Source organism: Dermacentor silvarum, chromosome 9, assembly GCF_013339745.2.
Source record: "Dermacentor silvarum isolate Dsil-2018 chromosome 9, BIME_Dsil_1.4, whole genome shotgun sequence".
NCBI classification, from domain to species: domain Eukaryota; kingdom Metazoa; phylum Arthropoda; class Arachnida; order Ixodida; family Ixodidae; genus Dermacentor; species Dermacentor silvarum.
Genome location: NC_051162.1, coordinates 132,822,193 through 132,839,662, shown reverse-complemented (window position 1 = coordinate 132,839,662; position 17,470 = coordinate 132,822,193). Strand labels below are relative to the sequence as shown.

At 46.7% G+C, this 17,470-nt stretch overlaps 1 protein-coding gene across 1 annotated transcript in view; it reads right to left on the bottom strand.

Moving 5' to 3' along the window:
* Positions 1-1,726: 1,726 nt before the first annotated feature.
* The window catches only part of LOC119464389 (tyrosine 3-monooxygenase), a 42,900-nt gene continuing 27,156 nt past the window's right edge, over positions 1,727-17,470 (bottom strand). The window contains exons 8-13 of the mRNA XM_037725333.2: positions 15,668-15,813; positions 13,716-13,851; positions 10,530-10,656; positions 9,254-9,349; positions 6,012-6,145; positions 1,727-3,286 (exon numbers count right to left, since the gene is read on the bottom strand). Of these exons, the coding sequence (XP_037581261.1) occupies positions 3,124-3,286; positions 6,012-6,145; positions 9,254-9,349; positions 10,530-10,656; positions 13,716-13,851; positions 15,668-15,813 (802 nt within the window). The 3' untranslated portion in view covers positions 1,727-3,123. The remainder of the gene's footprint in view (positions 3,287-6,011; positions 6,146-9,253; positions 9,350-10,529; positions 10,657-13,715; positions 13,852-15,667; positions 15,814-17,470) is intronic.

Sequence of the window (17,470 nt, the reverse complement as noted above, 5' to 3'; positions counted from 1 at the left end):
CAAAGAGGGTGAAGCCGAAAGCCTGCGCGCTCAAGGGACATTCGTCAAATTATTTGACGTTCGCATCCGAATGCGTTGTCACTTCTTATTACTTTTTTTTTTTTTGCGGCCAAAGGTTGCGCGATCGAGTGCCTTATTTAGCTGTGCCTTAAAAAACCTCGCCATAATTAACACCAAAGGTCGTGGGTTCGAGTACTTTAATTTAACTCTTAATTTAACTCTATAATAATTAACTGTGCCTAATTTAACTTCGCTTTAACGCCACAGGTGGTGGGTTCGACTCCCACCGAAGGTTGTGGGTTCGAGTGCCTGAATTTACTCTATCTTAATTAACCCGATGACGACGGTGACCCGCACACCATCAGAATAGTTGTGTGAGCGTTGGAATATAGGTAAGGCGCGATGCCGAGGCGGTGTAGTAATACCGAGTCGTCATCGTGTACGATTTCACTTCGACGACACGGTTTTCGCTCAAGGACGTTGAAGGTCGACTGAACGATGAGGCATATAAGGCTGTCACCTTTAAAAAAATTAGTGTAGTTTTCATGGAGGCGCAATGCTAAAGAGGCAGCGGAGCTGATGGGCACCTAGCTAGTCCTAGCTTTTGGGCTAGGCTAAGCACTACCAAGTCAACCCCAACATTTTCAGGAATTTATTGATTATTGATCGATTATCGATTAGCTATCGAATGGCTATCGGTTGGCTATCGCAAGGTATTGGCCACGTATTTGGGCTCGTCTAAGCACTACGAAGTCATCCCCCTGCAGCAATTCCCGAAATGCATTGATTATTGATCAATTATCGATTAGTTATTGATTGGCTATCGATTGACTATCGATGACTAACTAAGCTTAAGTAGTCCCAACCATGCTTAGCTGAACTTAGCCAGCTCAGCTTTGCTAGTTCACAGGGGAATGTGCCATTGCGCTTGGACCCTTTCTGCACTACTGCCAGGTTCAGCCCACATTTTTGGATTCAACAGACACATTACGCCCGGCTTAAACCAGCTCCGCTGTTAAATGTCGGCCAACTCGGTGGTCTCGGTCCGATGTGCTTGTTTCGCGGTAGGTTTTAATCGACGCGCACTTGTTCGGGGGTGCCTTGCCAACCACACCGTGCACATCTTCTCCCGTGGTGTTCGCGCACTTGATTCAATCGTTCAAACACTGCAACGCGTGCACCTGTCCTCGTCGTCTTCGTCGCAGCGTGCAAGTGCGGCAGTCGCAGTACGTTCCTGTCGCGCACCCGATGTCCATTCGAAAGAGCGCGCGCTGAGCGCAGCTCGCACGGCGGTGGGGAACACTAAACCTTACCGAGACATGACCACATGTTGGGCCGACTCCCATGACTTCAATTTTGTTGCGCAGTGCTCCCCGCCTAGTTCATTCCTTCCTGTCGGCATAAGAGTGCCACAGTGCCACTTTAACAGAAAAATAATTTTCCACAGCTTATTGTAAAAAGCCTTCATGATCATCCAATAGCGCATAAAGCGATGGATGTAACATAGACGAAACATACACAAAGCTTCTCGTTTTACGCTCTGCTTTTTGGTGATCCTGAATAGGGCGAGATTACTCTAGTAAATAACCTTCAGTGAGGCAGTTTATGTGCTACATCAAGAGTTGGTAACGACAGTAGTCAGTGGCGCTTGCTGGATGCTCCAGATTCACGCAAAACCTGCAGCATTCTTGAAACCAATTTGCATGAAGACAGACTGCATTTTTAACAGTGAACGTTTATTATACACGGAAGAGGTTTATTTAGCACGACACATAAACAGTTCACGAGAAGTACAGTAATTTCGCCACTTCCCACCACGCACAATCTGGCTCAGAGGGTGAAAAACAACAAATCGCGAAGTAGGCGCGTCACATGGATATCTCGTGGTGTTGGAGCACGGTTACAAAAAAAAAAAAAAAAAAAAAAAAAAAACACGAACTGTCGCGGGAACATTGCTCCGCCACTGTTGGTTCAACGTGGCAATGATGTGCACTACATCCATCCTACTTTATTTGGCCATGAACTCGGCTCACAATGTATTTGTGGATTATACAGTATACGTTAAATTGTGTTCTCTCTTCGAATAAAGTCGTTCTTTTGTACGAACTAAGTACATAACGTTGAGCAGCAGTAAAGTTTGACAATATTTTCAATTTAATCAGTAAGCAATTCATAGCGCAATTGTGCTGCTAAGTTTGGTTACTATTTTAATATCACAAGCACTACGATATATGTTTAAATTTTTGTTCTGATATTAACACTTTTCTTTTGATAATAGAAACAAGTAAACCGATATGTTTAATTGAGCTATAACTGTACAAACATTTTTTGATGGCATATAACCCTGAAGCGAGTTATCACTCCGCGACGTACGAAGCCATGTCTTTTGAGATCCGCGCATTAATCATCATTCGCACGCTGATTGAACCACACGAGCGTATTTGCCAGACGCCCTCGCAATGTCCCCCCCTGTTTTACTTTTGAACAAAACCCTTCAGCAATCACAACAGAGCACACATGTCTCGCACTCTCGGGCTGTCGCTCTAAAAGCATTCGTATACATGCGAGCAGTCTTGGCGATTAGACTCGTGAGTGACTGACGCGAGTGTGGCTGAGCGGTTTTAGCGCAGCGTGGAATTAAATAGGCTTGACTGCTTCTTTCTCGGTAGAGCGTGAGCTCCCCAGATCGTCAGTCAACTCTGGTTAACCTCCTTTCCTTTCCTCTTCTTGCTCTCTCTCTCTCTCGAAGTGTCGAATTGTAGGCTGTTGTCCTTCTCGTTTCTCCTGTATTCTTTTCTGCGCCTGCTTTTGGAAACCCCAAGTCCTCATCACCTTGCTCCACTTTCCCTCGTACTAGAGCGACAGAGCGAACGGCATCCATGACGTCAGACTAGAATCCGGAGAGGTAGAATACTTGGCGAAAAACGTTGCGGGACCAAGAGTAAAACGAAGGGCAGGAAAGAAGCAGAGCTCCAGAAGGCAGAATACATCCCGGAAGCAGAGTTGACACCACAACTGTGATCGGCCCCACAAGTGGCGCATACCCCGGAATCTAGAGTGAAACACCACGGGCGGAGCTGAAACACGAATATATCGCAGGACCGGCTTGCTGCACGTCGCCCACTACTTCATCTTGCCGAGGGCGCTCGTGAGGGCCTGTATCTCGGCGCGCAGCGTGTCAACCACGCCGAGCAGCTTCTTGGGTGTGTCGAGCACCAGCACGCACTGCCGGTGAGGATCGTAGCTCACCTCGAAAGGCCGGAAGTTGGCGCTGGCCACGTACTGCCTGCGGTGTACAACATTGTCACCGTTGTAGTGACGGTGAAGAACAAAAAAAATAACACTGCCAAAAGCGCGAGATAAAAAACTTTTGCCTACAAAAGACAAGCGACACCGATAGTGGCGAGCACAGTGGTCGCTCCTTGAATCTAATCCAATGGGTCAATATGCGCGTGTACATATAAGTACTCATATAACCGTGCATAAGTACTTATACACGGCTCGCCATACAGTCAACCGCAAAAGTGAAAACCGGAGGCCTTGGACTTGGAGAGATTATTTTCGTCCGCATCTCCTCACTCACCGACGCCATCGGCCCTTTCGCTCTCACTGGCTGCCGCAGCACGCTCTTACCATTTTTGTTGCCCACGTAACTGTGGATCCGCTTCAAAGAATTCTGGAATCATGTCACTAAAGCGTTAGAGACGATAGTCTCGGTGTTCTCTTCTTCTCGCCCAACGGTGGTGCGGCCAGTGGCGTAGTCAGGATTTTTTTAGGGGGGTAGGGGGGCTGCTCGCACTTGACCAGGAAATAAGGGGGAGGGGTCTGGTGTGCCCCCTTCCCCTCCCCTGGCTACACCTTTGCGTGCCTCTCGCTGGATGTCCATCATAGGCCCTATCCTGGACGCTGCGATCATTAGCATGCAGCGTCACCCCGGTGTCGTGTGGTACTCGACATGCTTGTCTGTCATGCCATTACGTAAGCACGACGCGTTTCCCGTTATATCCATGTTCATGGGCTGTAGTCTATTCAATACTTGTTTGCTTACGCTTACCATAACCATGGCTCTCGGTTACGCTCCGACACGCATTAGCAGTCACACACGCACTCACCCAGTAAAGCGGGCTTCTTCTCGAAAACACTCTTACTGAGGAGAAGCCAACTTTCAGAACGCCCTTTCTTATTTTATTATTTTTTTTTCTTAAGTGCACACGCACGTATGCCACGACATTATGCAGCTAGCAATAGATCTTCGAGGGACTCTCTGCGGTGTTTGATGTTTTCCGGGCGCTAGGCGCAGAGGTACCAACGGATGCGTGACTGTTGCCATGACGGCGCAGCACCTACGCTGTTTCTTACATGTGCGATTCTCCCTTTCCTTCTTTACTTCGTCTTCTTAAGTGGAGCAAGATTGTTTCATTTTTGCTTTATTTCTCGTCAGCATCGTAGCTTTGTCTGTTGACTCGCTGAACAAAACTTGTAAACGATGGCTTTCGTCTTCATTCACGCACTTGTGCATATATGGATTTAAATGTGCTACAAAGGACTTGCAAGCAGGACGGGAGGAAGACAGCTTAAACATACCTCGTCCTAAACACTAATTGATTACGTAAACTGATCAAGGGAGGTATTCTGTAAGAGTCCACCTAGTGGACATGTCCATTTTGTCTGCTGCTCAAGTGCTGATTGGCTGTGGCGTCTGGCTCCTGCTGAAGCGCACCCCAGCCCAGCCAATCAGAACTTCAACAGCAGGCGAAATGGACATGTCCACTAGGTGGACTCTTACAGAATAGCTCCCCAGGTATTCTTACTTGAAATTGTGAAATTTTTGCATAGTACCACTTGTCAAGTTAATAGTTTGACACGTGTAACATCCTGCTATGTATGTTTGGTTTCGTTCTGTTTTCAACAAATCTTTTCGTAAGGTACTGCGTACCTACATCTGTTCCTGAGTACAAGTGCACTTTCAGATTTGTTTGTCTCAATATTGTGTTCACTATGTCAGTATTATGATAACAAAAACTCTCAATCACCTCAACTTCTTTTCTTCTTTGTAATATTCTATAACTGTGACGACAAACTTAAATAGACGCACTCCTTTTAATTCACTTTACTCATACGCGCGTGTGCTTTAGCGTTCAATCATCACATCTAGAAATGTATCACATAGTTTCTTTATAACAGTGTTATGCAAAGAAGCTTTGTTCATTATCCTCCATTCTAGGGCATGGGTAGGATCATCGTCAAGCGACCGTTACAGTAGCTTTTTGTTCTTGTCCAAGCATTCGCTTGTTTATTATTATTACTATTTTATGGGATATCGTTATCGGTGGACTTGACCCACTTTGCAGGTATCGAGCATTTAACAGAAAATGTGGACCGATTCCGAAAGCTGTGCAGTCTAACATAACGTCTCAAAGCGCTAGCTGTCACGAAGGAAGAACGCGCGGAAGCAAGCACATGACGTACGCGTCAGACGCTTCAGAGAGCGACTTTGGCACGAGAGGAGCATGCGTGCGAATGTGGTCCAACGGTTAGAGCATTGGGCTGCTATTGCTCCCAACATAGGTCGCACGTTCCTTTACAGAATTAAAGGTGGACTTCACTCACCTTTGGAGTTATCCAACAAAAGCTCTAGGTGTGTTGAGCATTCGTGAGTGCGTCACCGTGTGCACGAAATCGAGTGTCTAAAAAACGCGAGGTATAGAAACTTCACTTTGATAAACGAGAGCGTGCAAGGTGGCCCGTGAAGCACGCGTGCGCAGCTGTCAAGACGTCACAGCCATCACAATCTAAGTATGCCATAACATACTTAAGAGTGTTAGCCGTGAAAAAAGAAAGAAAGATAGAAAGAAAGAAAGAAAGAAAAAGAAAGAAAGAAAGAAAGAAAGAAATAAAGAAAGAAAAAGAAAGAAAGAAGAAAAAAGAAAGAAGAGAAAGAAAGAAAGAAAGAAAACGAGCGTGGCTCGAGAGATTCGGTTGCCTTTCGAAGCAGTATCGCTGATACAAACCGCAGTTTCTCTCTGGCGTCGAGGAAGCTCTCTGCCAGGAAGTAGGTGTCCTGGTACTCGAGGTCCTGGTACTTCTGAACCGCCGTCCTCTCCGGCACGAAAGGAAGAATGGCCGGCTTGCCCGACAACGCGTGCTGCGAGATGATGCGAGATTGGTCACGTGTTCATCGTCAATGCAAGCTTTCACTCTGGTACTCGATACTTGTGCCGGAACAGTTTTCACGTTTGAGAATTAAAGCATTCCGATGGGAGCAGAATGCAAAAAACGCCCATGTAGCGCGCATTGGGTTCATGATAAAGAATCCTAGGTGGTCAAATTTATGAATATAGTTATGAATAACTTTCACAAGAACATTGCCAGCGAAAATCATAAAAATCAACAGTACTGCTAATGAATCTCACGATGTCTGAACGAATTTAGCGCGGATCTGCGTTCTAGTAACACGTTTATGAGCTCCCACTCTTCCATTCACAACAGTGTGACCTACATACGCCGGAGTCTCTGAGGATAAAACGAGACGTGCATTGCCTGTCTAACCCTGGTCGGCTGAAACAAAAACTCCAGAATGTTTAACATGTGCGTCGTGAAAGCAGCAAATGAAAATGTAACGACCGGAGGACACAAGCTTGAGTGTCAGTTTTAGTGTTTGTTCGGTCTTGCCCATTCTATTTCATTCACTGCTGCCGGCTCTGGCTCTGTTTTCATCTAAAGAGTTCAGATTAGGATGCATTTTTTACGCTATTGTAAACTTAACCGCAAGAGATTGTAAACTATTACGCTATTGTAAACTGGCCGCAAGAGATTACGGGACACGGGTTTGCAAAAAAAAAAAGAGAGAGAGAGAAAGAGAGAGACCTGAATTGCCGTGAAGCACATGGCCTGGAATGCAAACCTTCAGTTTGTAGTAGTTTTTCCCACGTGTATTAAATTAGAAGCGTCACGCCTTAACGGAGCAGATATTCAGATTCGCCATACTCGTCATGTAGACTTTTGTGGCCGAATGTACATGTCCGGCACGTTGTTTGATTCGTCGCTCGATACAGGCACTGCACCACCGTTCGATCCATTTTACTATTCTTTGTTTGATCCCACATCCTCCTCAATCACCACTCCGTAACGTCCCCATCGTCTTTCAAGCCAAACAAAATAAAACAAAAGTAACAGCACCGAGACGCCCTCACGGCGTGCCTCTCAAAAAGAGTGCTCGCTGACTGTTTACCCTTTCAATTCTGAAGACGTGCATCACCAGATTGTCCGGAGACCTTTCGATCGGTACGACGCGAGAATGTATTTCTCAGGCGCAGACCTTTGAAGTCAAGGTCTTCGTGACCGGGCAATATGATCTCAGCGCGCAGCAACGCTTTAATCCGGCTTCAAGCTTGGATTGTGTGAACGACACAGAGGCTACCGTAACAAGCCCAGTCGCAAGCTTGCGCAATCGCTAGCAATAACAGCTCACTGGTTCAAATAAGTCATTGCGAGTCACTAAAAACGTTGTTTCTTTCTTCTATATAACCACCAATAATAAATATTGGAAGGGGTTTGCTCCTTCACTATCGGCGTGTGGTGATTTATATGATGCATGAAAGACACGTCGCATGGTTAGTGTAAGACACAGACGAAGAACTATTCTCTAACTAAGGTATGTTGGAAGTAACTGACACTTATGTTTGCACGCGAAGCATGCCAGCAAGTGCAGACACAAGAAAACAAGGATAACGCTATCATGTGGCGTTTGTGAAGGCGACTTCATCTTGGTACAGCGACAGCGAAGCCTGACTCAAGCACGTGTTGTGGCTAAAATGAATGAAGTACGCTTCAGTTTGTGCTTGTCATGTTGGCAGGTACGCGCACATGTGTTCCTTATTCTTGTGATCTGTCTTTCGTGATAAAGTGCATCGCGTCCAATCAAACCTAACTAACTCCCCTCCCAGACACGCCGGCTTACACTAACTCGCAAATGAAGTGAAGCTCAGCACTAAATCACAGACAAATTTTATTTGAACCAGACAACATACATTTAAAGAACGCTACCGCGGTGGCTATGGTGTTGAGCTGCTAAGCACGAGGTCACGGTCACGGTCGCTGCCGCATTTCGATGGGGGCGAAATGCAAAAAATCGCCAAGTATCGCCAAATTGCCAAATGCCGTGTCCCCGTGAATTTGGGCACGTTAAAGGTCCCCTGGTGGGCAAAATTAATGCGGAGTTCCCCCAGCACGGCGTGCCTGATAATCAAATCGTGGTTTTGGCACGTAAAAAGCCACACTTTAATTCATACATGTAAAGATTCTAAGAAGGTGCGCAGACCGTACTGCGCATAAACGCCAAAAAAAAAAAAAAAAAACATCACCGGTGGTCGTTCCCTCTGCGCTATACAACCCGAAGATCACCTTTATTTTGCAACCAAATTACAGCAGATTTTCCAGAAATTATTCTTCGCTGCTGCACAACATTACATATTATAATTGCCACTGATGAAAGCCTTCTCAGTATTTTTTTTATATAAACTGAATAGAAATATTATCAGCTGAAATATTATGCGCATGCGCGAAAATGTATTTTCTAACCAAAGGTACTTATCTGGACGTTCCGCCATTTTCTAAGAAACGGAATGTGTCGTCGTAGATGTGCGCTGACGTGTTCTTTTTTTTTTTTTTTTACCTTGAGACAGCATAAGCGACTGACCAGTGGTGAAGAGCGCGTGTTCTATAGGCCGCGCTATCACTATCTCGTGAAACGCAAGTGACTCAGCCCAACTCAGCCGGCCGAGAAGCTGTCAAATATCACCGATAACGAAAGCGGGGATGTGCCTTGTTTACCAATCCAAATTTTGTAGTTCGGTCATAACTCAGTAGAGGGCGCGCAGAATTCCGCAAGTCGTCAATTTCCAACCAAGCGAAATTCTAGCTTATGCACGGTGCTGTTTGCGCGCCTTCATTGCATTTTTTTTCTTGTTAAAATGCGCTCTTGCGCACCCCCCCCCCTCCCCCTTTCTTCTGGAACCTGCAGATATAAACCAACTAGCCCGGCAACAGGTTCTTTTCAGCATCTTTTAGCTTTCATGGCCTTCGTTGAAGTCAGATTTCTTTCTTTCTCTCTCTCTCTCTCTCTTTTTGCTTAGTAATCGCATTCACGATGGCCTCTGAATGACACGCGAAGGAGTCACGTGGTCAGTGACGGCCACCAGGTGTTTGAGATGCACAGATGTGCGGCCAGCGCCGGGCGACGTCTTCTACCCACCTTCAGTTCCCCGACAGAGGAGAGCAAGCCAGCGCCGTAGGCCCGTATCTCACCCGCCTGCTTGCAAAGCCCGAACTCCACCGTGAACCAGTAGAGCTGCGTGCGACGACAGAACAATGCTCAAGTTAGTACGCTTCGATGGCGGCGTCTTTTGGAAAACAGTCTCAATAGTTGACGGAGTTGTGCCTCTCGCGGCTGCAGAGTCGGTTATGAGACTCTGCATTATAAGCTTAGCTGTACTGTCAAACTACGCGCGTGGAGTATCAAAATAAGTCACCCCATTACCGCGAGAGAAGTAAGCCAGAAAATACGCATGCACGGGTGGCGAGGCCGCCTTGAACTTTTGTGCACCATCGTGTAATGACGTCATGAATTCTGGCGGCGTATGTTTTGGTCTAGGTAACTTTTTTTTAGATGTAATGGTTGACTATACCCTGTATTTAAAGAAGCCACAGACACTGAACTTTTCGAGAACATTTACCGCGACCCACCGCCCAATAGCTCTGGCGTTCTGCTGCTGAAGCTGGAGGTCACGGGTTCAATCCAGGCAGCGGTGACCGCATAGCGATGGGCGCGAAGAGCAAGAAATGCTCGTGAACTTGGATTTAGGTGCACGTTAATGAACCCCAGGTGGTCAAAATTCGTCCCAAGTCCTCCACTATACGGTGTGTCACATTATCAGCTCGTGGTTTCGCTACGTAAAGCCGCGCAACATAACACATTTATTGCGCCAAAGCGGCTTAAAGGCAAAAAAAAAAGTACTTTCAAATTCACTACGTCATGTTGGACGTACCGGCGCTCGGATTTAAACGCGGATTTTAAAAAGGAAATGAAGTTTTCTTGCCCTCATTTTCTATCCTAATATTCAACCTCTTAAGCCAAAATAACTAAATATAGAGTTCCGAAAACATTTTATCAGTCCAAACTGAACTATTGTTTCTATGTAGTGACCATTTAACATAGGACACTAAAGAGAAAGCATGTGGGACGATGTTTCGTATGCTTAAACATTGTTCCATTTACGAATGCGTAGACAAATGTTCCAGGTAATAGGTACCACGTGTTTGGAACACTGTTCCGGATAACGGTGACTATTTCATTGGAAGATACCTCCGTATATTTATTGTTATCTGCAGATAAAAAGTAAGAACTTCAAATATATGGAAGGCATTTCCATTCAAGTAATAGAAAGATATTTGCCAAAAATGTTCCGCTTTACAGCTGGTATAGTTAGGCGGGACGAGACTGCGAGCGTAGCCAAGGGATCCGTGCGCACCGTGGCCAGTTTCTCGATGTCCTCGTCGGCGATGCCGAGCGAGGCGAGACCGATGTCCTGCGAGAACTGGGCGAATCCTGGGTCGGCGAACATGGGCACGTGACCTATCAGCTCGTGGACGCAGTCCCTGCGCATGCGCGATAATACAGGTTAAGGAGGAAGAAGGGCTTGAATAAAAAAAAAAAGTTTGGAATCGTAACGCATTGGGTCGCAAATATATTACGGGGAGAAGGAGAAACAAGAACGGGAAGAACGAAAGGTAGGCGTGAAAACACGGACAGAAGTATCGCAAAATGCCCCCAATACTCAAAATACTTCAAGATTTTCAGACAGTGTAGTTCTGCTCCGACATTAAAAAAAATGCGGCAGAACCCATCTCACGATCACTGTCGACGTCAATGCGATTAGAATTCAAGTAATGCAGCGACAAATCGTATTGCTGAAAACACCTTTGGTAGCAAGGAAAACAAGAGGTGAAAGGAAGAGAGGTTAAGCAGATGAAGTGTCCGGTTGGCTACTCTGCAGGGAGATTGGGTAAGGGCAGAAAAGATAAGAAAACAAGAGAAGATTAAAAAAAAGCAACGCATCAGTTCGCACGTTCTATAGTTTTTCAATGAGTCCTGTTTCTTTTAAAAAGCATACTATCGCTTTTAAAGCAGTTCGTGCCGACGTCGGCTGGGACCGGGGACCAAGAATTCTGGCTTCCGTTAGGGGACGGCTGTCAATCTTGTTGGGCGTGATGCTGATGACTTTTCTTTGTAAACTAAAACGACGAAAATCGCTGAGGAAGGTGCGCTATCATCTCTTTACACCCGCAAACTTCACAATCTGGACTTGTGGCCATTTCTATAAGGTAGGAGTACGCGTTGGTAAAAGCTACCCCAAGTCATAGGCGACAAATGAGTTACCTCCCGTCGTGGTAAGCCATGTGGAAGGCGGAGCTTCCGATCAGGATCCAGGGAGCCGAGGCGCTAGTGTTTAAAGTGTCGAATTACATTGGGCTAACGTAAGCTCGCGAGCAAGCGCACGGAGCTTTCCCGCTGCGTCTGTTCTGGACATCGGGATAGCGACGCAAATGGCACTGGTATATGTGAAGATCGGGCGGCTGCGTCTGCTTGCTCGTTTCCAAGGATACCACAGTGACTTGGCAGCCATTGAAATACGACGTCATGTCCTTTGTCGACTGTCCGATTGTAAATTTCTCGTGTGTCTGCGACAAGTCGTTCGTGGGGTCCACGGTGTAATACAGAGAGCAAACATTGGAGGGCAGCCTTGGAATCGCAGAAAATGGACCATTTCTGAGGCGTTTCCTGATCAATCAATTAACTGCTGCACGCAGAGCTGCAAGTTCGGCAGCCGTCGTGAAAACAGCTTTATTTCCCCCGATACACATTGTAAAGAAAATACCTTTATTTACAATCTGTATCGGGGAAGTATGCTAAAAATGCTAATGGCATTATCACACCCATGCACTACCACAGCCCCACCACACTACCACAGCGTGTACACCTTCGGCTGCCCCAAAGAAAGCTGCACTAAACGCAGCCTCCCAACATCAGCCAGTTTTGTGCCACTGGCACTGTAGAATTCGGATTCGGCATATCTTACTTCGAGTGAACAACGGCTTCGTTGCATTAGCGACTCTTTTAGGAGTGAAAATTACATTTTTATTGTCCGCTAGAAAAGCGCGCGTTCGCTTGCTAATCGCATTAAAACGAAGAAGTGCGCCTTATATAGTTTGGGTGGGACATACCATTAATAGCGGTAGCGCGTGCGTAATCTTGCAATGGAATTGCCATGCCTAAACAGATATCTTTCGCGAGTGCCCGCACGTGTCATGGTTAGCGGGTTGGCGTTGCCTTCCCTCGAGCATGCGCAGATAAGTTTTGTGAGGTCCTTCTTTTCCCCCACTGTGCCTTTCAATCGATATTCGGTGTCTGTGTTGTCCTATTCGTTCAAGTACTTGTGTCCGTGTTTGGACGTCTGCTTTTCGTACCGTGCATCCCTGCCATTATTATTATTATTATTATTAATCTTGCAAACATAAACAAACACCATAAAAAGAAATAAAAGTGGGCTAGCAATTTTCTCATAAAAGCGACACCAGAGAAAAATTGCACATACCCCACGCACTGTGGGGATCTATGTTATGCGAAGCATTTGGTAGGTGCCTCGCTATCGAGCATTGTTTTGGGTTACTCAAAACGATACCAGGTGGACCAACGTGTTCCTGTAAAATTGAACAGTTGTGCGCGTGGGTCGCGAGCGTGCGTGTGTGTGACGACAGCAGTGTGGCAACCGTGTCGATCGTATGATAGCAATTGCGCAATTTCTACGCCGGCCGTTTGGCGCGAGCCTACCGCATGGCTATTGTTGGCTTCTACATAGCTAGTGGACGAGCGTAAAGGAGAGAAACACGGATTGTGACGTCATCAGCGACTACGTGTTATACTATAGTACGTTTCGTGTGGTCTATGTTAAAACGACGATGACATTTGGGGGCACTTCGGCGAAGAAGCATTAAAACCTAATTAACTTGGTCGACCGTGAAACCTGAACAAAGTCGCACAGTTTCTACGTAGCGTAAGCTGCTACGAGAAAATTACTGGGCAAAGTGGGCCGGTCCCAGCGATAGTGCAGTCTAGCACGGCGCCTTAGAGCACGGGCTGTCACAAGGAAAGACAACGACAAAGTTGCAGCGGGTGCACGCGCCTCATGTTTTAAAGAGCTTTGGAACGCGAGCAGCATGCGCGCGAAAGAAAGCGACCACAGCGTAATAGTTAAAGCACTCGGCTGCTGTGCTCGACGGCAGAGGTTTGATTCCCACATCGGTCACACACTGTTTTTTTCTTGAAGTGAGGCGAGACAGGAACCTACCTGCCTACCTATCGCAAAGTGCCAAGAATGAGACAAATAATGCGTCACGTTAAAAAGAGAAAGATAATGACGAACTTTCTCAACTTCCAGTCATTCTAAAAGCACCTATTGAGATATTGAGGGGTGTAACACAGCTACGGAGAGCAGTTGGAAGCGACACGAATTAAGCCTAGATTTCTCGCCATTTAACCAGATTTACCCCGTCCTCCTCGAAAGAGAGCACGCGCATAACTTCTGTTGGAAGAAAAAGGTTCCGTGCGTATTTCTAGGTGTGATGGACAACTTGCCGCGTTTGCGGCTGTCACTTACGGCTCGGGCGAGTGGTGGGGCGCGGACCCGTGGCGCATGTATTGCGTGCACTGGAACACGCGGAATGCCAGCGATGCCAGGAAGTCGCGCGCCGTCAGCAGACCCGAGGCCGGTCGCAAGGTGAAACCACTACGACCTGCAAGTTCAGAGACAGCGAAGGCGATCGTGCGCGAAGTTCATGATGTGGTGCCTTATGGCAAAAGGGCCAGATATGACCAAATTTAACAGTGACAAGCACATAGTAATGAGCTGTCGATGGAGAGATTGATTACGAAGGATGCATATATGACGCGGCTGGTCAAGAGGTCTACAATCTACAGCTGGATAAGTGCGTAAAATGCATACGTAATAAAAGTACGAAATTGGCTGTAGTGAGATGAGTTGTGAACACAAAGTACTGTAAACCCTCGTTATAGCGAAGTTGTCGGGACGGGAAGTTGACTTCGTTTTAATCGATATTTTGTTAGAAGCGGAGCGACTATAAATGAGTCTTGCTAACGCAAGATGAGTCTTGGTAACACTCTAGCAGCTTGGGAGATCGTAAAACGTATATTGAAGCAAAGCTGGTGACATATGTGACACTGGTGACATGTGACAGCGGCCAAATTCCAATGGCACCTATGGCCTCGTCGGTCGGTTTAGATAGTACCAAAAGCTCCCACCTCGTGACGGAGTGACCTTCGCAGCGCTTATTGCTTAGGCAGGTTGGTACGACGACAGGGTGGACATCGTGAATGCTTCACCGAGCGATGCAGTGCGGATTTTCGGCTTCGAACATCGTACTTGGCGGAGTCCCGGGCTACTGCACTTCTAATAATCCGGTTAGTACATACATTGCAAATAAAACCTCAGACTTCGAATAAAGCGATATTTCAGATAATGCAATATTGTTATAACGAAGGTTTATTGTATGTGCTATATGCTACGAAGCAATGGCAAATTAATAATGTCGCATTTACAACAGTTCTCAAGCAGCACCAACGCAAGTGCCTGGAGACACGTGCTGTACTAAACGCTACTGTCGCAGCAGCAGTATCTGTTAAGAGGGTGTTATACGGATTGTTTGGGCTAATAGCCTGCAATATATCAACGCCATTTGAAAAACCGTAGAATTTATTTGCCGCCAAGAAACGCTTTTCCGCTCGGCAAAAAGATGTCGGCTGGCGAAGTAGGCCTATGAAGATGTCGTTCGAGGGCTTCGTCCCAGCGAAATCGAGCCATCCGTCAATTTCCCTTGACGAAGTTTAGTTTTCTCGGAGACTCCCACTGTGACATTCCGCTGCCGCCACGACGCCTGTCATCTGAAACTTGCTCCACCTTTCGGTTTTCCGCTGAACCGTTTGGTTAACGTAGTCTACGCTGCACAGCGCACGAGACTCGTTGGTTTTGGGCTCGATCTGACCACAGCGGCGGTATGTCTGTCATTTTCTGTCACGTCATCCTCAATCTGAACAAGAACGCAACATAATAATCTTTCAAAATAAAACTAAGTCCAATGTCGTTTGTTCGCTCATTTGTTTGTCTTAAATGTAGAAAAGGGAGAAGGTAAGCTTCTTTAGAGCCAGCTATCTAACAACCCCACATACATTACTCAAGCGAGAATCAACAAGAAGAAACTATCAACAAGCACTATGCACAAGCACACAAATATAGTGTCTCTATGGGCACCAGTACCGGATGCACGGTCCATTAACTGGGACCGTCACCCATTACACAGAAAGGCGAAGGGGGTGTCCACAAAAATAATTTCATGTATGCGTGCGTATATGCAACATCCATATTTGCGCATCCCATGGATCCTGTGGTAGCTTAATTCACCTCCCGAGACCAATGTTTCGCTCAATTACTCCTACGCAACACCTGTGCCTGCCACCGCCACTGGCACAGTCGATCTTAAACGAATTATCACCATCGCATGCGTATAGCGCGGCGGACATTGGCGTTCTACTTGCGTTTGAGGAAGTTCGACACGTCGTCCAGCTGCGGGATGGCGTCCGGGCCGTAGCCCAGCTCCTTCTCCAGCCTCTCCAGGGCGTCGGCGAACTCCTGGCAGGTGTGCGTCGGCACCAGCTCGCGCATACCCCGGTACACGACGCCCCTGCGACGCGCACCGCACATGACACCGAGCACATCGAACTGGACTCTCTCGAAAGCGTGTACATAGGTGGACATCTCATGACGCGCACTCTGGTTGCTGGGTGGTTATCATAGTTTCCTACAAAAGCCGCTAGAGGGAAAATTGGCGCCACTGTCTACGGCAGCTACAGGTATATGGCGGTTGAGCCACAGTGGGTGCAGCCAGGGAACGATGGACATTTGCCTCAACTTCCTCCTTCTGACTTCAATGAACGACTTTGTGACTTTGCAAATTGATCGTTTGGTGAACAAGGCAATGCATTATAATAGCAAGAATTCGCAAAGATTACGCGTGTACGCCGACACGGTTTTCATGCGTTTAGTGAAATAAAATTGCTTGGAAATTACACAGAGAGCGTAATAAAAACGCCTGCAAGAGTGTGTGAAGACAAAAGCACAAAGTTTGGAGAAATCCATGTACTACCCGCCGTTCCCATGGTATGGCTTAATGATCACAGCTCTAGAGACCTCTCCTGTAATTTTTCTTGGAAAGTCTGTGGCGGCTACGGAGTTTTAGGCAGGACGTGGTGAGTTCAATTCCAAATTATACTAAACTACACTTGTCGTCGCATCTAACACGGTATCGAAGTACTGACACGTAGGTATACTCACGTTGAACGTGCTGCGATAAGCTCGTTACTTTCTTTTTCTTCTCAGCTCCCATTTTCGTGTGCTTGTGTCTTTCTTTATTTTTTTTAATCTTTACAATGACTTGGTTCTTCATTTTCAATAATTCTCAGTGCGGAGAGCTTCCGTTACTTACCTTTGGAATGTGTGAGGCAAGCAACCGGTGGTCCGCTAATCTAACAGTGCATGGATGGCTACAGGCAAGAGAAATGCAGACGGTGATGGCGGAGAATGAGGTGGAAATTCACAAATTAAACAAGGTCAGGAATTCGTATGTTTGGCATGGTCGACGCGCTCATACGCGTGCGTGCGTGGGCTGGCGGAACATTGCGTTGACAAAGTGACGCGCTAGAGGAATAGCATACACTGCCAATCACAGTCGTGTGGGCTCAAACGGAGCTGCGACCCCTTCAGAAATACTTATCAATAACCAGTGTCACCAATGGACCCTTTTCATAGCTAGTTAAGCTATCTTCGTCGCGAGGCGGTTTGCCAAGCTATTGGCGGCGCCGTCATTATTGCTGTCATAGCAAGTACGAGCACAGTTTGCTTGTGTGATAACATAGAAAATGTAGTAGGCGGCTCTCGTTTTGAAACCGCGCGCAAGAGACAGACGAGCCCCAGCATCTGCGCCTAGCACTACGCACTTCATTTGAACCATCACCACTGCTGTCATTAGTCGGCCTTTGGTGCAATCCAGAGAAACGCACTATAGGTTACCGTCTCGTTGAAATCCCCAGCTCTCTATGTCGCCTCTGTAGATATTTCCTCATTTACAATCCAACTTTGATTGATTGGTCGATTGATTAATTCGAAACGCTGCTGTTGTACCATCAAGGGCGCCGTAGAGGAGTGCTTTGGATTGTTGCTAAATGCCTTGAGTTTTTGAAAATCGACCGAAATCTGAATCGTCACCATGTTTCATCCCACCCCTCAGCAATGCGGCCGTCGTTGTCCAAACAGAATTTCACAACTTTTTCCCAGCAAAAGAA